This window comes from Mus caroli, chromosome 16, assembly GCF_900094665.2.
Source record: "Mus caroli chromosome 16, CAROLI_EIJ_v1.1, whole genome shotgun sequence".
NCBI classification, from domain to species: domain Eukaryota; kingdom Metazoa; phylum Chordata; class Mammalia; order Rodentia; family Muridae; genus Mus; species Mus caroli.
In genome coordinates this window covers 28,943,588-28,959,344 of record NC_034585.1, presented here as the reverse complement: position 1 = coordinate 28,959,344, position 15,757 = coordinate 28,943,588, and the positions used below count along the sequence as shown (strand labels likewise).

Genomic DNA, 15,757 nt, shown 5'->3' with positions numbered 1-15,757 from the left:
AACAATTATAAAGTACATCATTTTGCTATGTGCTAGGTAGGCTCTGCCTCCTGGCCAGTAGATGTCTAAGATCTGGGAAATAGCATCCAAGAAATGCTATTGTATTTGGGGGTTACAAAAGCAGACCTAGACAACTTGTTCACTTGAATGATACCTGTTGGTCAGATTTTATTAAAAGATTATGATCATGTAAAATTACAGTCAGTACTCAACNCTTCTAGCAAAATATTTTTTTGAAAAATAAACTAAATGCCTTTATAAACATGTGTTCTGTTGTGTTGAGTAGTGTGTGTTGTGTGGTGGATAGGTCATCCCAGTGGTGACAAGGCTCACTGTGTAGCGCTCCCTAGCTCCACCCACAGAGCTGCCCTGCAGCAGCAGCAGCTCTTTCTTGGGCCTGCTCTACTTTATCCTCTACACAGCTACTTGTCAGGTGCAGCTACTGAGTATGGAAAATGTGCTTGACACAACTAAAATCTCAAGCTTCAGTTTCCTTTTTATTGCCATGTATGGGAAACACACACCTTTAATCGTTCGTGTATTTGTTTTGTCTTTTGTTCTGGTGGCCTTGGAACTTGTTCTCTAGAGCCTCCTGCCTCTGCCTCCCATTGACCCCTACTGGGACCAAAAGTGTGCACCACCAATGCTTACTTATTGGTGTTCTGCATCTAAGTGAACCGTGGTGCATGCAGTACTCAGAGAGGGCTAGGGTTACAGACAGTTGTAGCTACCACATGAGTGCTGGGAAGTGAACCCAGTCCTCTGCAGGCATCAAGTACCAAGACATTGCTCCAGCCCCAACTTTATTATTTTTAAGTAGCCATTTGTGGTGTCTGGCCACAATATTGGTTGGCAGAGCTTTAAATCAAGTCTCAAAATTTCTACTTCAGTTTACAATAGTATATAGGAAACTATTAATCTCAGAGATGCTAGGATGGCTATTCTTACTCTTCATCCACATGCCTACATGTCTCTGTTGGCTCTTTTTTGTTTCTCTGTAGTTTTTTTTTGTTGTTGCTGTTCTTTCTTTGGAATAGAGATGGGTTGTACCTTTTGTAGGTTCTGGCTGTGTAACCTTGGCAACCTACCATCTTTTCCCCTCGGCTTAGCGTTAGGATTACTGGCACGTGTCACCACACCCAACTTGGCTTATATCTCTGAGATCTCACTTTCTTTGATTAAAGTGAGATATAGTTCAGATAATCTCTCTGACATAGGAAAGGGGGGTATAATAAAAAAAGACTGTCAAAATTAGCATCCTTGAGCCCAGGAAACATCCTCTTATGCAGCCCCGTTTCCCTCCTGTTTCATCATCTACAGTTGTCTTCTGGAAAACTGGCCTCTTTTGCCTTACGTGTCCAGTGGTTGCTTAGTGTGTCTTGTTTTCGCAAGGTGCCCACACTTCCTCTCCCAGGGTGGAGGGCCACCAAAACACGTCCCACTTTATAGGCCAGGAAATAGACACAGAAGAGGCTGGTCTAACTTTATTGAAACTTGTTACAGAAGATAAAATCCCCACTGTTTTGAGTCATAGATTATTGAAATCTGACCTATATTTTACTACAAAAGAATGTATGATAAACAGTTCAAGCTACAGTATAAAAAGCTTTATTTTGAAACTTAAGTGTCCCCTCATTGAGTGTTTGCAAATGGGCTTCCTAAGCATTAACAGTTGTTACAGCTCCAAGAAAACTGCACTTAATACAGCAACAAGGATGCTCTGACCCAACCATGAGAAACTAGCAAGACTCAGAAATGCTTTAGTAACAAACACGAAAAGATTTATTCTTGTATCAAAAGTTACTCATGTATAATAATACAAAGAAAATGAAAAAAATCTTTAGATTCTTGTACAGACTGACCTCTTATTAATACATGGACCTCAATAAGTACAATTTCAGGGGGAAAAAAAAGACTAAAATATGTGTAACCAGAGGTTCCTAGAGCAGGTTTTCTCTCCCAATTTTCAGACTCTTTTATTGTTGAACTCCAAGGATTAAAGCCAGAAACACATAAGTCCTTAACTGCTGTGCTCGGTACCTTCCCTAGCCCCTTTATGTTTCTATTTTGAGGCAGATTCACAAGGTCCCCGGGCTGCCCTTTAACTTTTGATCATCTTGCTTCAGCCTCCCAAGTAGCTGGGATTGCAGGCCTGGGTGAAGGAAGCCCTTTTCTAAAGCCCACTCTATGCTAAGGTCCTTTTGAAAATGGGAAGAAGTAATTTAATGGTTCCAACCTCAGCTTCCTTGCTCAACTCAAGGCAATGTTTGAGTTTTCATTCTGTTCCCTACTGACAGTGTCCTCCCTACTTAGGCTCTCTGTATAACGAGGCCTTTGTTTTTGTTTTGTTTTGTTTTAAATTTTCAGTGAAACCTTTGCATTTTTTGAGAAATGTGTTTAAGTGAACACTCACGTCCTGATAGTATCCTGATACATACATAAAGCATAGAAGCAGGTGGCATCCCCTATAGGTGCCAACTATACTGAACTATAAAAGGCAAATCCAGTTGTCAAACACCTGTTCCTAAGTTAGAGCAGAGCTATATAGACTACAGCAAAACCTCACTGATAAATATGAAAACGTAAAATGTAGAAGAAAACCATCTCAGTCTCCATGAAGATTACCTGCCGACTTATAAAAGTCAGTCCTGACGTCTGTCCTGTCTCCCTAAAAGTGTGGTATCCAGCTGACAGTTTAATCAGCACAGATTGTGTCTGTTGCCTGGGTAGAGCTTTTTGACCTAATAACAGAAAATCATCCTAATAAGACTAGAGTTAAAGGCATTCTTTGGATTCTGTCTTTAATATTTCAGAGGATAGCCAGAGGTGGCTTCCAGTACAACAGAGACACTGATGAGACCTTGGGTACTGTTCTCCAGCATCACCACTGTGTTGATGTACCGTGACCTGTGTACTTGGGGCTCACCGCACTCACTGTTTTTGTGCCAGTTTCCCATAGCCGCCTCTTCCAGCATCGTAGTCCTCCCGATACTCGTCCCGAACCTTAATTGAGAACAAAGAAACAGCACTGTGGGATGCTGATGCCACAGACCTGCCTCTGCAGTCGCGCCAGCTAGCCAGTTTCAGGTGGCCACAAACTAGAGCATAAAAATTAGAGTAAAATTCATCTGAGTGCATTTTGCTTTTGTTCTAGGCATTGTTGCAGGGGGAGGCCCCTACCATGAGTTTAGTTACAACTACTTAATGAAATGTACAGGATTATTTCCAACTCTCAGATTTCCTTATTGCTGGCCTGGTGTGCACCCATCTGTAATTTCATTATTTAGGAGGCAGAGGCAAGAGGATCTGATCTCAAGTTTGATGTCAGTTTGGCTACCTGGCAAGATCTTGTCTCAGGAAGCCCCCAGACCCCAACCCCGAACCTATCAACACTAACAAGCACGAGTTCCTTACAGAAGAAAAACCACAAGCTGACGAGAAGACCTGTACTGTAACTGGAATCCCAGGCAGAGATTCAGCGCAGGTGCCCTTGTAGCATACCTGACCCCCAGACCGTCCACGTCCATACTGCCTGCCCTCCTTAAAGCCTGCATCCCAGTCTGTCCGTATGATCCGGTCATCCAGACGAGTTCCGTTTATGTACCGCATTGCGTTCTCCGCATCTGCTCTTGAATAGTATCTTGGAGTGTAAGTATTAAGGAACTCTAACAAACATTTTGGAAGAAACACACCTACAGGATGCATAAATAAAAGTAAATAAAAGTAGAAAATCTAACCTAGCCAGATTATTTACGTAGAGATTCATTTTGTAGAAGAAGTCAGTTCAAAGTAGGTCTAACAGGGCTTCTGGGCAGTAGAGGACAGGTAAACAGCCCTGTCCAGGCCTGAGTCAGTCACGGGTTCCTAGATACTCTCTGCTAATAATCATTTGGCCCACGTTTTGCTATTTTGTTGTTGTTTTGTTTTTTGTTTTCCAAGACAGGGTTTTTCTGTGTAGTCCTGGCTGTCCTCGAACTCAGAGAACCACCTGCCTCTGCCTCCCAAGTGCTGGGATTAAAGGTTGTGTGCCACCACTGCCCCCGCTCCATGTTTTGATTTTTGCAAACAGAAAATATGGTTAATATAAGATCACAAACTTCTTATGTAAGAACAATGATAAAGTTGAACACAGTGGTTCATGTCTATAATTCTAGCACTCGGAGGCTGAAGCAGGAGGATTGCTGTGAGTTTGAGGCCAGCCTGGACCAAGAATCTGTATTTTGTTTCAAAACAAAACAATAGCAAACCCAAAAGGGGCTGGAGAGATGGCTTAGTTAAGAGCAACTGCTTTTCTGAGGACCTGGGCTCTTGCACAAGGTGCACAGACATACCTGCAAAGAACTCACACAAAAACATAATAAAAAATTTAAGAACCACTAAAAGATAAAAAGGAAACCTTACCCACATACATGCATAAACACAAAGACATGCTTATACATATATAAATAAAATAATCTTAGATACAGACTCAAGCAATTATAATTAGCAGCTGAACTTGCTGGTCTAGATACGGAAACATTTGGTACCACACACAGTGTCCCACACAGACAGTGCCTTGTAAGCAGCAGGCACTTGGTGACTTTCTGCTGTATGAATGCTTAACAGAGCAGCATCAATGAGCAATAGGAAGCTTGCTTTTGTGTACTGATCATGAATGCTGACCTGTGACTTGCAAGGAAAATGGAAACACTCTGGTCCTTACAGGGCTCTTTACTGTTCTCCTAGTGTCCCCTGTGCGCTCCTAGGACTCAAAACTCTGGAAATCTGGTTGATCCTTTATGTCAAGGGGAAGAAGGAAGGAAGTGTTTTTGAGTCCAGACACCAAAATTGTGGTGGTGTTTGCATCCTAGGCTGCCTAGAGGGCTGAGCCCAGTTTAGACCTAGTCTGAGCAACGTGAGAGTCCATCCCTCCCCCCCCCCCCTTTTGGCGACAGAATCTCTCCTTCATAATTCTCCATTCATATAAGGTCTATCAGAAATTCTGGACCAGAGGCTGAAGGTGATGCTCCAGTGTTTACTGTCGAGGGCAGCCAGATGTCTCATCAATGCATAGTCTCATCAGCTGCGGCCTGCGATCCCTACTAACTCAGGTCGCTTTCTCACAACGCAGCTCTGGCTATTCTGGAACTTATTGTGTAGATCAGGCTGAGCTCAAACCCACAGAGATCCACCTGCCCCGTAAGCAGTAGGATTAAAGGGATTAAAGGCACAGGACTCATAGGAAGGAGTGCGATTGTAACAAGTTAATACCTAACAAAACAAGTGGGGGTGTAGTGGCATACACTTTACACCTTCAGTGCTAACACCAGGAGGCAGGGACAGGTAGATGGCTGGAGCCAGGGCCATGCAGTGAGACCCTGTCTCAAAACAAAAAGGCAGGTACTTGGGGCCCTTGAGTTCTGTCCTGGCTCAACAGCTACATTAGACACCTGAGAAGGATACTCCACAAAACAGAATCCACACGCTGTTTTCTTCATTTTATCCAGACCCATGATGATCTTCTTTATATCACCACTTTTGCTGAAGAGTTCATAAATCTGTTCTTCAGTTGTATAAAAGGAAAGATTTCCAACATACAATGTACAGCTTTTCTTCAGTAACTTTTCTTGTTCTTCATTGTCGCCCTGGAAATTCAAATAGAGACGAAGTTAAACACTGCAGCTAAGGGCTGGAGATAGAGACTTCTTAGCCACTAAGGCATTAGCTGTGTAAGCCTGACAAGTTTGATCCCAGGAATCCACACGAGAAGCTGGGTGTGATAGCATACACCCTTAATCCCAGTACTCCTACAGGAGTTGGGGTGGAGAGACAGAGGACTCTCCTAGAAGGCTGAATGCCAGCCTAGCGTGGAGTACACAGTGCAGAGCAGACACCTGAGTAAATCCTCAGGTTAAAAGAACCAGCTTCTGAAGTTTCCTGTGCCCTCTTAACAAGCATTACATGAGCAATGAACAAATCTGAAAACTAACAATGTACAGCCCTGCTTAAAGTCGTATTCCTAAGTCTAATTAAGGGAGTCATTCTGAGTAGGAAATTAGCATCTCTCATCATCCTGATTCCTGACATAGAGTTCTGGGCCACAGAGGTTGGGGGCGGGGGGAAGTTGGGGTGGATGGAGACATGGCCTATAGGCTAAGAGGCTGACTATTCTGGAGGACACTGGTTCAATTCCCATTACCCACATGGCAGCTTTTAACTCTCAATAACTCCAGTCCTAGGGGATGCAATGCCCTCTCCTTGCTTCTGTGGTTGGTCACCAGACATGCACATGGTATAAAGCCATACATGCAAGCAAATGTTCATATGCATAAAATAAAAACACGTTTATTAAAAGTGTGGATTTCGTTGTTTTGGGTGGTGTTGGAAATTGAACTGGGATCTAACTGTTAGGTAAGGACTCTACCACCCTCGAGTATTCTAAAACACGTAAGCTTCAGAATGCGTTGAATTGAGAGGTAAGCATGTAACTCCTACCATAGGGGAGTGGCATACCCTTCTCTCGTCCAGTCCATGCCTCAGCATTGGACCCTTCTCTAATGGCCCAAGTTGACGGAACACAGCAGAAAGGCCCCTTCCCGTAACTCCCCTACAGCCCATTCACAGCACAGACTGCTGGGTGGTGTGCATGCTTATGGTTTTGTTCCATTTAAGAGAGGTTAGTGATTTCTAGGAGGACTGTGTAGCTCTGGCTGGTCCAAAATGCAGAGACTCACCTGCCTCAAGGGTTCTGAGTGCTGGGATTAGAGGTGTGCACCACCAAGTCCACAAAGAGTCACTCTCTTTAAAAGACAGGATGAAGCCAAAGAGCTGGAGACAAGAGTGTAAGTGGAGCTGGGCGTGGTGGCGCACACCTTTAATCCCAGCACTCGGGAGGCAGAGGCAGGCGGATTTCTGAGTTCGAGGCCAGCCTGGTCTACAGAGTGAGTTCCANAGGCAGAGGCAGGCGGATTTCTGAGTTCGAGGCCAGCCTGGTCTACAGAGTGAGTTCCAGGACAGCCAGGGCTACACAGAGAAACCCTGTCTCGGAAAACCAAAAAAAAAAAAAAAGAGTTTAAGTGGGCTTCAACCAACACACCTGACAATCCTCAGGGAGAAGATGGTTCATTGTAGCCTAGACGTGGTATCGGATTGTGGTGATGGGAAACAAACTCAAGGTAGCATGCAAAATCACCAGCCCTAGGCCCCCGCTTTTTCCTTTAGGGCCTTAGATTGTAGCCTAGGTTGGTCTTGACCTTTGAACATCCTGCTTCAGCCTCCTGATGTTGTAATTACACACATGAACCACCACACTCACTTAGTATGGTATCTTAGATGTCTTTACAAAAATGGTGGTGGCTTTTAGTATTTTTACCAGAAAGGACATAGATGCACATACAGATGTGATTAAACAGGCCTGCCGACTGATCATACACGTTTACCCTAGTGTGAGGGCGCAGACATTAACCAGCTGGTGGAATGCAGCCTAGAGAGTAGCTGAGAGGACTCACATTCAGGGCATTCATGCCGCCTCCTAGGTTTCATTTAGTATTCCTTAGGCAATGCTGATCCAGTCCCCTTGACTCTGAGGATAGGGGTGCATTGGTCGCCTCTGAATGCTCTGTAGCACAGACTCGGGACAGCAGGCTTTAGTGAGCGCATTTAGTAGTAGATTAGAAAAACATGAAACACGAAGGGAAAGTTAAGAGCCTGGCGTGTTTCACCACAGCTTGTCCCAGTTGGAGCCTGTCTTACAGGTTAGAAACTTCTCCCAGGCTACTCTGGAACTGGAGTTCTCTTTTAAGATCTTATTTAATGTGTGTTTTGCCTGTATGTATGTACATGCAAGGAGGAGTTGGAATTGGAGTTATAGATGGTTGTGAGCCACCAGGTGGGTGCTGGGAACCAAACCTTGGTTCTTTGCAAGAGCAGCAGTGCTCTTAGCCTCTGAGCCATTCCAAGATGGCGTGCAAAGTGAAAGAAGCAAGAAACAAAGAGTATGAAGGGTCAGATTTAATGCATATGTCTTTATGTTTGTGTGTGAGTATGTACATGTGAATCCAGGTGCCTTCAGAGACTACAACAGGGTATTGTCTCCCCTGGAGATGGACTTAGAAGCAGTTCTAAGCCACAAGGTGTGGATACTGTGAACCAAACTTGGGTCCTTTCAAGAGTAGCATGTGGACTTAACCACTGAACCATATCTCCAGCTCTGTGGTTTTATTTTTTAAGTTAGTTCATTTCTCTGTGTGTGGGGTGGGGTGGGGGGGTGCACACAAGAATGTAGTAAGCCCTTGGTGGCCAGAGGTATCAGGGTCCTTGAAACTGGTTGTAAGATACTCAATGCGCTAGGAACTGATCGGGGGTCCTCTGGTAGAGTAGTACTTGAGCCATCTCTCCAGCCTCTAGTTTTTGAGACAGGATTTCATGTAGCTTTGGTTGCACTGAACCTGCTATGTTAACAAGGGTGACATTGAACTTCTGATCCTCCTACCTCTACCTTCCAAGTATTGGGGTTACAGGCGTTCGCCACCACTCTAGGTTTATGTACAGCTCAAGATCCACCCAAGGGTTTCACACATGCAAGGCAAGCATTCTGACTACTGCGCTATGTCTACTCAGCCCAACTGTTCTGTTTTGTGGTTTTTGTTTTTGTTTTGAGACAGGACCACATAGTCCAAGCTGCTTTCAAATTCCTGATAGTCTTACTACCATCTCCCCAAATGCCTTGATAACAGGCACGGGCCATCACACCCACCTCCCAAGTTACAGTTTTTTGGTTTGAGTTTATTATTTTATGTGTATGGGTGTTTTGCCTGCACCCTGCATGGCACCATGTGCCAGCCCAGTGCTTTCGGAAACCAGAATAGGGTATCAAATCTCCTGGCACTGGAGTTATAGATGTTTTGAGACATCATCTGGGTGCTGGGAATTGGTTCCAAGTCCTGCAGAACAGCCTGTGCTAACTTCTGAGGCAGCTCTCTAGCGCTCCAAGTTACAGTTTTAAAAACCAAGAACATGCAGCTATACACAAGAAAATAGTATTTCTGTCTGCCCCTGGGGAAGCTCAAAGGACTGCAGATCTGAGAGTTTGATTTCATTCTAAGGAATATTATGAGGTATCATTCCCATTTTACACACGAGGAAAAACAATTGAGTCTCCTAGGGTGAAACACTGTATAGTAGCTTCAGCCAGAATTCAAACTCAGTACCGAGCTAAGCATGGTGGTGCACACCTTTAATCCCAGCACTCGGGAGGCAGAAGCAGGTGGACCTCTGGTCAGTTCAAAGCCAGCCTGTTTTACATGGTGAGTTCCAGGTCAGCCAAGGCAATCTAGTAAGACCTTGTCTCAAACAACAACAACAACATTATAATAAAATAAAATTTAAAAAACCTCTGGTCTTATTCCCACTGCCACACTGTCTTAAGACTGTTACAGGACTGAACAGGTGAAGTCTATGGACCAACAGACACTGTGTTAAAAAAACAAACAAACAAACAAACAAACAACAAAAAACAAGGTTTTAGAACTTTAGAGGAAACATCTGCTTTTTACCTGTGCAGGCTGATCTCAAACTTCTGATATTTCTACTAGGACTACAGATGTCCAGCACCACACCTGGCTATCAGATGCAGTTTGTACTGCAACTCTGTAAAACGCAGAGTCGATAACTTCACTGTAACTTAATTTCACACTTTGCACTGACACTGCATTTAGAATACACTAGAAAATGCACATGACACAAACTATTACTATCTGAAGAGAATTACAGGCTTTCTATGTATATGAGTACATTGTAGCTGTCGTCAGACACACCAGAAGAGGGCATCAGGTCCCATTACAGATGGTTGTGAGCCACCATGTGGTTGCTGGGAACTGAACTCGGGACCTCTGGAAAAGCAGTCATCTCTCCAGCCCCGAGTTACAGGCTTTTGACAGCAAATGAATGACTCCTCCCCTAGTTTTAATCTTTCAGTGTGCTTTAAATTCAAACTGGTTAGTTTTGATGTGGACCTGTTCAAAGCAATGAGAACTGTAGACGTGAAACTCTTAGCAGACACACAGCAAACATTTTAAAATTAGGCTAAACTTTCTTTTTGTTTCTGTTTATTTGTTTGTTTTTCGAGACAGAGCTTCTCTTCAGCCACTGGCTGTACTGGATTTTGTCATCCAGACAACCTTAAGGCGACTCGTGTGACTTGTCCCGATGCCCGTCAGACAGCCACAAACGGGAACTCAACTCTAAGTCTCCCACTTACTGTCAACTTTTTGTAGGACTGTCTTACAGCAGAAAGGAGCGAAGTACCAAAGGGCAGTGTTTGGCTGACTAAAAATCCGCTCTACTGTCTGGTCAGTCGCCACAGGGATCCCTCCTCATTACAGTCCCTTTCCCAAGCAAGACAAGCCCATCAAACAGGGGCCACCGCCACATCTCCCCGGGTGCTGCAAGGACCTGTGAAATAAAGTGTTATATGCCCTGGGAGATAAAGTGGCTTCGGTGACATTCAAGCCCCGCTCGGACCCCCTTCGCATTTTGGGCCCCAGTAGATCAGGATGGAAGACAGAGTAAGACAAGTGTAAACCGTTTCTCCGCCTTAGAGCCCAAAGGCTCCCCATCTCGTGGCCGGCCCGGCCCGGCCCGCCTCACCCGGAAGTGCTGGTCCCGGTACTCGCTGAGTTCCACATAGGAGTCGCTGCGCAGCGCCTTCAGTAAGCCACCCGACATGATGCAGAAACACCAAACCCGACACGGCCACGGCCGGGAGAACCAAGCGGCGGACGGCGGAAACGGAAATGCGGGCGGCGTGCTCCAGAACCACGGGGCCAGTCGTGTCGTCATCATGCAGCGCCGGCTAGTCCGTCGTCGGGCGTGGCCGTCCGGAAGGCGAGGGCAGCGAGCTTCGGGTTCCGTGGCGCGGGGAGAGCCATGATCTTCCGGCGGCTGCTGGCGGCCCTGCTGCACAACCCGCAGCTGGTGGAGCGGCTGTCCGAGTCGCGGCCCATCCGGCGGGCGGCGCAGCTCACAGCCTTCGCGCTGCTACAGCTACAGCTGCGCGGCCACGATGCAGCCCGCCGCTTGCGCGCCCTCGCGGATCAGCCCCCCGGTGCCCTGCGTCGCCGAGTCGTGAGGTTCAAGGACACTTTCACCGAGGAACTCCGCCGTGGCCTCCGGGACCGTCCAGGGCAGCAGAAGGGTCCGGGCGCCAAAGCGTAAGCACGGACTGGACCCTCCCGGGCCGAGGTCACGTACCCGTCCCTTCAGTGATCTACACCGACCTCAGCAGTCACGAGTCATCTCCAGGACGCTGCTTCGAATCCTAACTCGGATTGCCCTACAGATGCCTAAAGTCAAATGGACGTGTGCCCGGTAGTCCTGCAGACTTAAAGACCTCGAGGCCCATCAGTGATAGAGAATCTAGACCATAACATAGCACGACTGAGAGTCATGGACAATCAGAAAGCAAGCCTGCCGTCTGCAAGCAGGACTGAAGCCGAATTCCTGCTGCTGCATCTGCACTGGTGCAGGAGAATACCAGGGGAGCTTGTAAATGGAACGACAACCCCGAGGTTGCCAAAATCCTTCATTAAATGTGTAAGCTGATTAATAGTCTGAATGTGGTATTTCTCAGACAAGGAGGAATGCGGGGGACTCTAAGATCTTGCTAATGATAGTTAACGCGTTAAGCGTCTGTGTTGGTATTTGCTTTCTCGATCTGTGTGGCTTGTGACTTAAAATCCCATTCTGTGAAGAAATGGAGGCCACTTTCCAAGTAGCCCAAAGCCTTGCAGAGTGTAGAGAGCCCAGGGACTATTGGTCACTCCCTCCACTTTAGAGCTCAGGAACTGCCCTTTCTCTCACCACTAAGCATTAAGGCCGCTGATCCCATAGCACATGACGTTTCTTTTCTTCCCCATTTTGAAGTTCAGTTTGGGTTACTCACTATGGTCAGCTAACTGAACTGTGATTAGTAATTGTACTGGCTTGTTGTGTGTGTCAACTTGACACGGCTGGAGTTATCACACAGAAATGAGCCTCCCTTGAGGAAATGCCACCATGAGATCCAGCTGTAAGACATTTTCACAATAGGTGGTGATCAAAGGGGGAAGGGCCCATTGTGGGTGGTGCCATCCCGGGGCTCATAGTCTTGAGTTCTATAAGAAAGCAAGCTGAACAAGGCAGGGGAAGCAAAACAGTAAGTAACATCCCTCCATGGCCTCTGCATCAGCTCCTGCTTCCTGACCTGCTTGAGTCCCAGTCCTGACTTCCTTTGGTGATCAACAGCAGTGTGGAAGTGTAAGCTGAATAAACCCTTTCCTCCCGAGCTTGCTTCTTGGTCATGATGTTTGTGCAGGAATAGAAACCCTGACTAAGACAGACATCCATGCATGCATCCTGCCTTGTCATTTTGAGACTCCTAGCCCAGTTTCTGGGCCTTTGTATTTAGGCTAGTCAGTTAATCTTAGTATCTACAAGACTTGAAGCTATTGGAAAGGTTTTAGACTGGGTTCCAGATTCTGAGCAGTCTGTTCTCAGTTCCCACTGGGGCAGGCTGAGAGAGCCTCCAGCAGTGCTGAAAAGGTTTCTTTCTGGAAGAATGATTATTTTTTTTTCTCCAGTGCTGGGGATTATGCTGACAGCCTTGAGCATGCTAAACAGGCAGGCTACCACTGAGCTGTATCCCCCAGTCGTTCTTTTGGGAGAATGGCTGGGGAATTCCACCACCACTCAGGACAAGGAGTAGGAGAGGATAGGAGAGCACGTTCTAGAATGGCTTGTTTTGGTAACAGCCAAACACTGAGTCCACAGGCACCAAAGCGCCATGAAACAGACAGCTACTGCTTCCTAGTTAAAGAGCCTTCTAGAGACATGTTTATCAGTCTAGGAGACGTGTGCTGTGGGCCCTGGAAATGGCACGGATTTTTGGACTCTCTGATCTGCTGTAAGATTGGGTGGTAGGTTGGCTGAGTGGAAGGCGCTTTATTTATTTATTTTGTTTTTTCAAGACAGGGTTTCTCTGTATAGCCCTGGCTGTTCTGGAATTCACTTTGTAGACTAGGCTGGCCTCGAACTCAGAAATCCACCTGCCTCTGCCTCCTAAGTGCTGGGATTAAAGGCGTGCGCCACCATGCCCGGGTGGAAGGCGCTTTCTTATGTGAGTTGAAGACTGACTAGAACTGAATGTGAGCCATCCATTGTCTACTTCATCACACTTTGTCTTTGTCTCTCTAGAAAGCCAGATTGGAAGTCAAATGATCGTCACGGTAGCAGAAGTCAGACATTGTGGAAAATTTGGGGGAGGCCACTCAGGAATGTCAGCAGCCATTGATTGTCTTTCATAACCAGGTGCTACTATATATTTTAAACATGACAGTGATTGGAAATAATGGCATAGAAGCAGACAGGTGCCCATGCTATTGGGACCATGACTGGTCAGATCTTTGGTTGTCTAAGGGAGAGGAATGTGGGCTCGCCTAAAACAACCTTAGGTTGTGCCCAGAAGAGAGAGCAGCGGGGCTCCTGTTCCAATGTCCCAGCCCAGCAGCCTGTGTAGAAGGTGGAGTGGCTTCTATGGCTGAGCCTTGGGCTGTTTTGTCACCACAGGCATCTCCAGTTCTATGACATGGAGACTAAGGTGCTTCCTCCAAGCCCCACTGAGCAGAGAGGACAGGGCTGGAGGGTCCTCCAGGGTCAAGTGGGGAAACAAGAGAGTCTCATTCTTGAGGGGAAAACGGCACTTCTCCAGAGCATGCCTGTTGGTCCCAGGAGTTACCACAAAGAGTCGACAGGGCCACGGCTCACCAGCCAGTTGGCAGGCAGGTTGTCTGCTGAAGTTGTTCAGGGCTTGACACAGGACCCCATCCTCAGCCCCACCCATGTCTACCACCTCCACGGGTGATCCCAGGCCTGAGAGGTGTAAGAGGTGCTGGGGAGGCATGTAGGTGTGTGTGAAGAGAAGTGTGTAGTGGGTGGTCGTGCCTGAGAGATCAGGCGTGTGGACTATCTGCTCCAGGTACTTCAGGCCAGGTACCAGACCTCCCTGATGCAGACAGCCAAAGATGAGAGCGCCCAGGATGTTGAAGAGGACCAGGGTACCTTTGCAGGGTATAGGTTGGGTTTGTGGACTGCACAGCAGGACTAGAGGGACTAGGAGGGGAATCAGAAATCTAGCCTCTTGATGGCTGAAGGCAGAAAGCAGGAGCAGGGGTGTAAAGTAGAAGAGGAGGAGATAAGACTTGGAGCTAGACAACAGACCCCCGGCACCCCGCACCCTCGAGAGGCCCGTTTGTGGGGATGCACGGAGGCAGGCGTGGAGTTGTTGCCATGCAGCCTGCAGAGCTTGAGCATGCAACACCCCAAAGAGCAGGAAGCCATTGACTGCCAGGTGAGTGAGCCGTGCGTGTGTGCCATGCCTTGCAAGGTTTTGAGGGTCCAGGTTGTAGTACAAGAAGTTGGCAGGTGTGAGAAAGACGCCTGTGGATCTCGAGAGGCTGGAGAAGTACCAGCTGTCCGTGGATACACACAGCACTGCAGCAAGAGCAGCCCCTGGCAACAGCACCAGGGCTTCCTGGATCAGGGCCCTGATGCCACCAAGTTCTGAAGCTCTATGGATGCCCCAGAGAGAGAGGGGGGCCAGAGCAAAGGCTAGAAAGGTTGGCCGGTTGAAGAAGCCAGCAGCCACGATAGCACCAAGAAGATATCTGTGCCACAGTGGACCTGGGGTAGGCTTCTTTGATGTAGGACTCCTTACCACACCAGGGGACACCAGCACCAACAGCCAGGTGAAGAGCAGTCCCTCGATGGTGTTGGAGAAGGTTCTTGTGTAGAAAACCAGGGTGACATAGGAACCAGACAGCAGGCACAAGGCATTCCAACGATCTGCCCCCCACAACGGGGCCAGATCGTACACAGCCCAGTCCAGGGCAAAGGAGAGGGCGGTGAGAAGGAATCGGGGCCCCACCAGCAGCATGTAGCCACTCACCAGACCAGGCCAGAGCCCCAGCTCTTCCCAGAGCCTGAGTAACCAGAAGGTAGAGCCAGAGGTCAGCAGTGGGAAGACCACAGTGCGGCAGGAGCTGCTGGGGTAAAATTCCCAGGGCCGTGTAGCCTGCACACCCAGGATGTCCTCTGCAGAGAGAGAGGCAGGGGTGAGCCAGTTCCAAGCTTAGGCTTGTGCGGGCTCGCGTTCTGGGTTATCGGCAGGATTGCAAGGCCCCCTGGTGGACACTTCCCGCACAATAACGGGCATCGCACCGCTTGGGTTTTAGTGCTCAATCAATGAGCTACTTTGTGTGGGAGTCTCAGGTGGCCTGTCCTCTCTCCCCAGCTCTTTAACAGCAGAGAGCTTCCACCTGGATGCAGAGGAGACAGGCAAAGACACAAAACAGGAAAAGGATTTTATGTGTTTCAGCTGGTTTAAGCATGAGAGGGCTAATAGCAGGGAAAGAACGAACGCAGTTCCCTTAAATGAATTCAATTCTGGGCTGGTCAGATGGCTCAGTGGTTAAGAGCACTGACTGCTCTTCAAATCCCAGCAACCACATGGTGGCTCAGAACCACCCATAATGAGGTCTGCCTCCCTCTTCTGGTGTGTCTGAAGTCAGCTACCGTGTACTTATATAATAAATAAATAAATCTTTTTAAAAAATGAATTCAATTCTGCCGACAAGAATGAGCTTGGGTATCAAAAGATGGTCTAGTCGGTCATCACTGGAAAGAGAGGCCCATTGGACTTGCAAACTTTATATGCCCCAGTACAGGGGAACGCCAGGGCCAAAAA

The 15,757-nt window shown here is 47.4% G+C and overlaps 3 protein-coding genes across 4 annotated transcripts in view; 1 reads left to right on the top strand and 2 right to left on the bottom strand.

Moving 5' to 3' along the window:
- Window positions 1-1,469: 1,469 nt before the first annotated feature.
- Window positions 1,470-10,919, bottom strand: Ncbp2 (nuclear cap binding protein subunit 2). The gene is made up of 4 exons (XM_021185359.2): window positions 10,627-10,919; window positions 5,443-5,624; window positions 3,502-3,640; window positions 1,470-3,003 (listed from the first exon to the last, which is right to left on the bottom strand). Exons 1-4 carry the CDS (start codon window positions 10,819-10,821, stop codon window positions 2,932-2,934), a joined length of 588 nt encoding a protein of 195 aa, XP_021041018.1. The 5' UTR covers window positions 10,822-10,919; the 3' UTR covers window positions 1,470-2,931.
- Ncbp2as2 (NCBP2 antisense 2 (head to head)) lies at window positions 10,827-11,584 on the top strand. Its single transcript, XM_021185358.2, has one exon. It carries the CDS (start codon window positions 10,906-10,908, stop codon window positions 11,191-11,193), a length of 288 nt encoding a protein of 95 aa, XP_021041017.1. The 5' UTR covers window positions 10,827-10,905; the 3' UTR covers window positions 11,194-11,584.
- A 1,545-nt stretch (window positions 11,585-13,129) lies between these two features.
- Window positions 13,130-15,757, bottom strand: part of Pigz (phosphatidylinositol glycan anchor biosynthesis class Z) — a 12,713-nt gene continuing 10,085 nt past the window's right edge. For both annotated transcript variants that reach the window (XM_029470233.1, XM_021185646.2), the window contains exon 3: window positions 13,130-15,105. In XM_029470233.1, coding sequence (XP_029326093.1) covers window positions 13,547-15,105 — 1,559 coding nt within the window. In that variant the 3' untranslated portion in view covers window positions 13,130-13,546. The remainder of the gene's footprint in view (window positions 15,106-15,757) is intronic.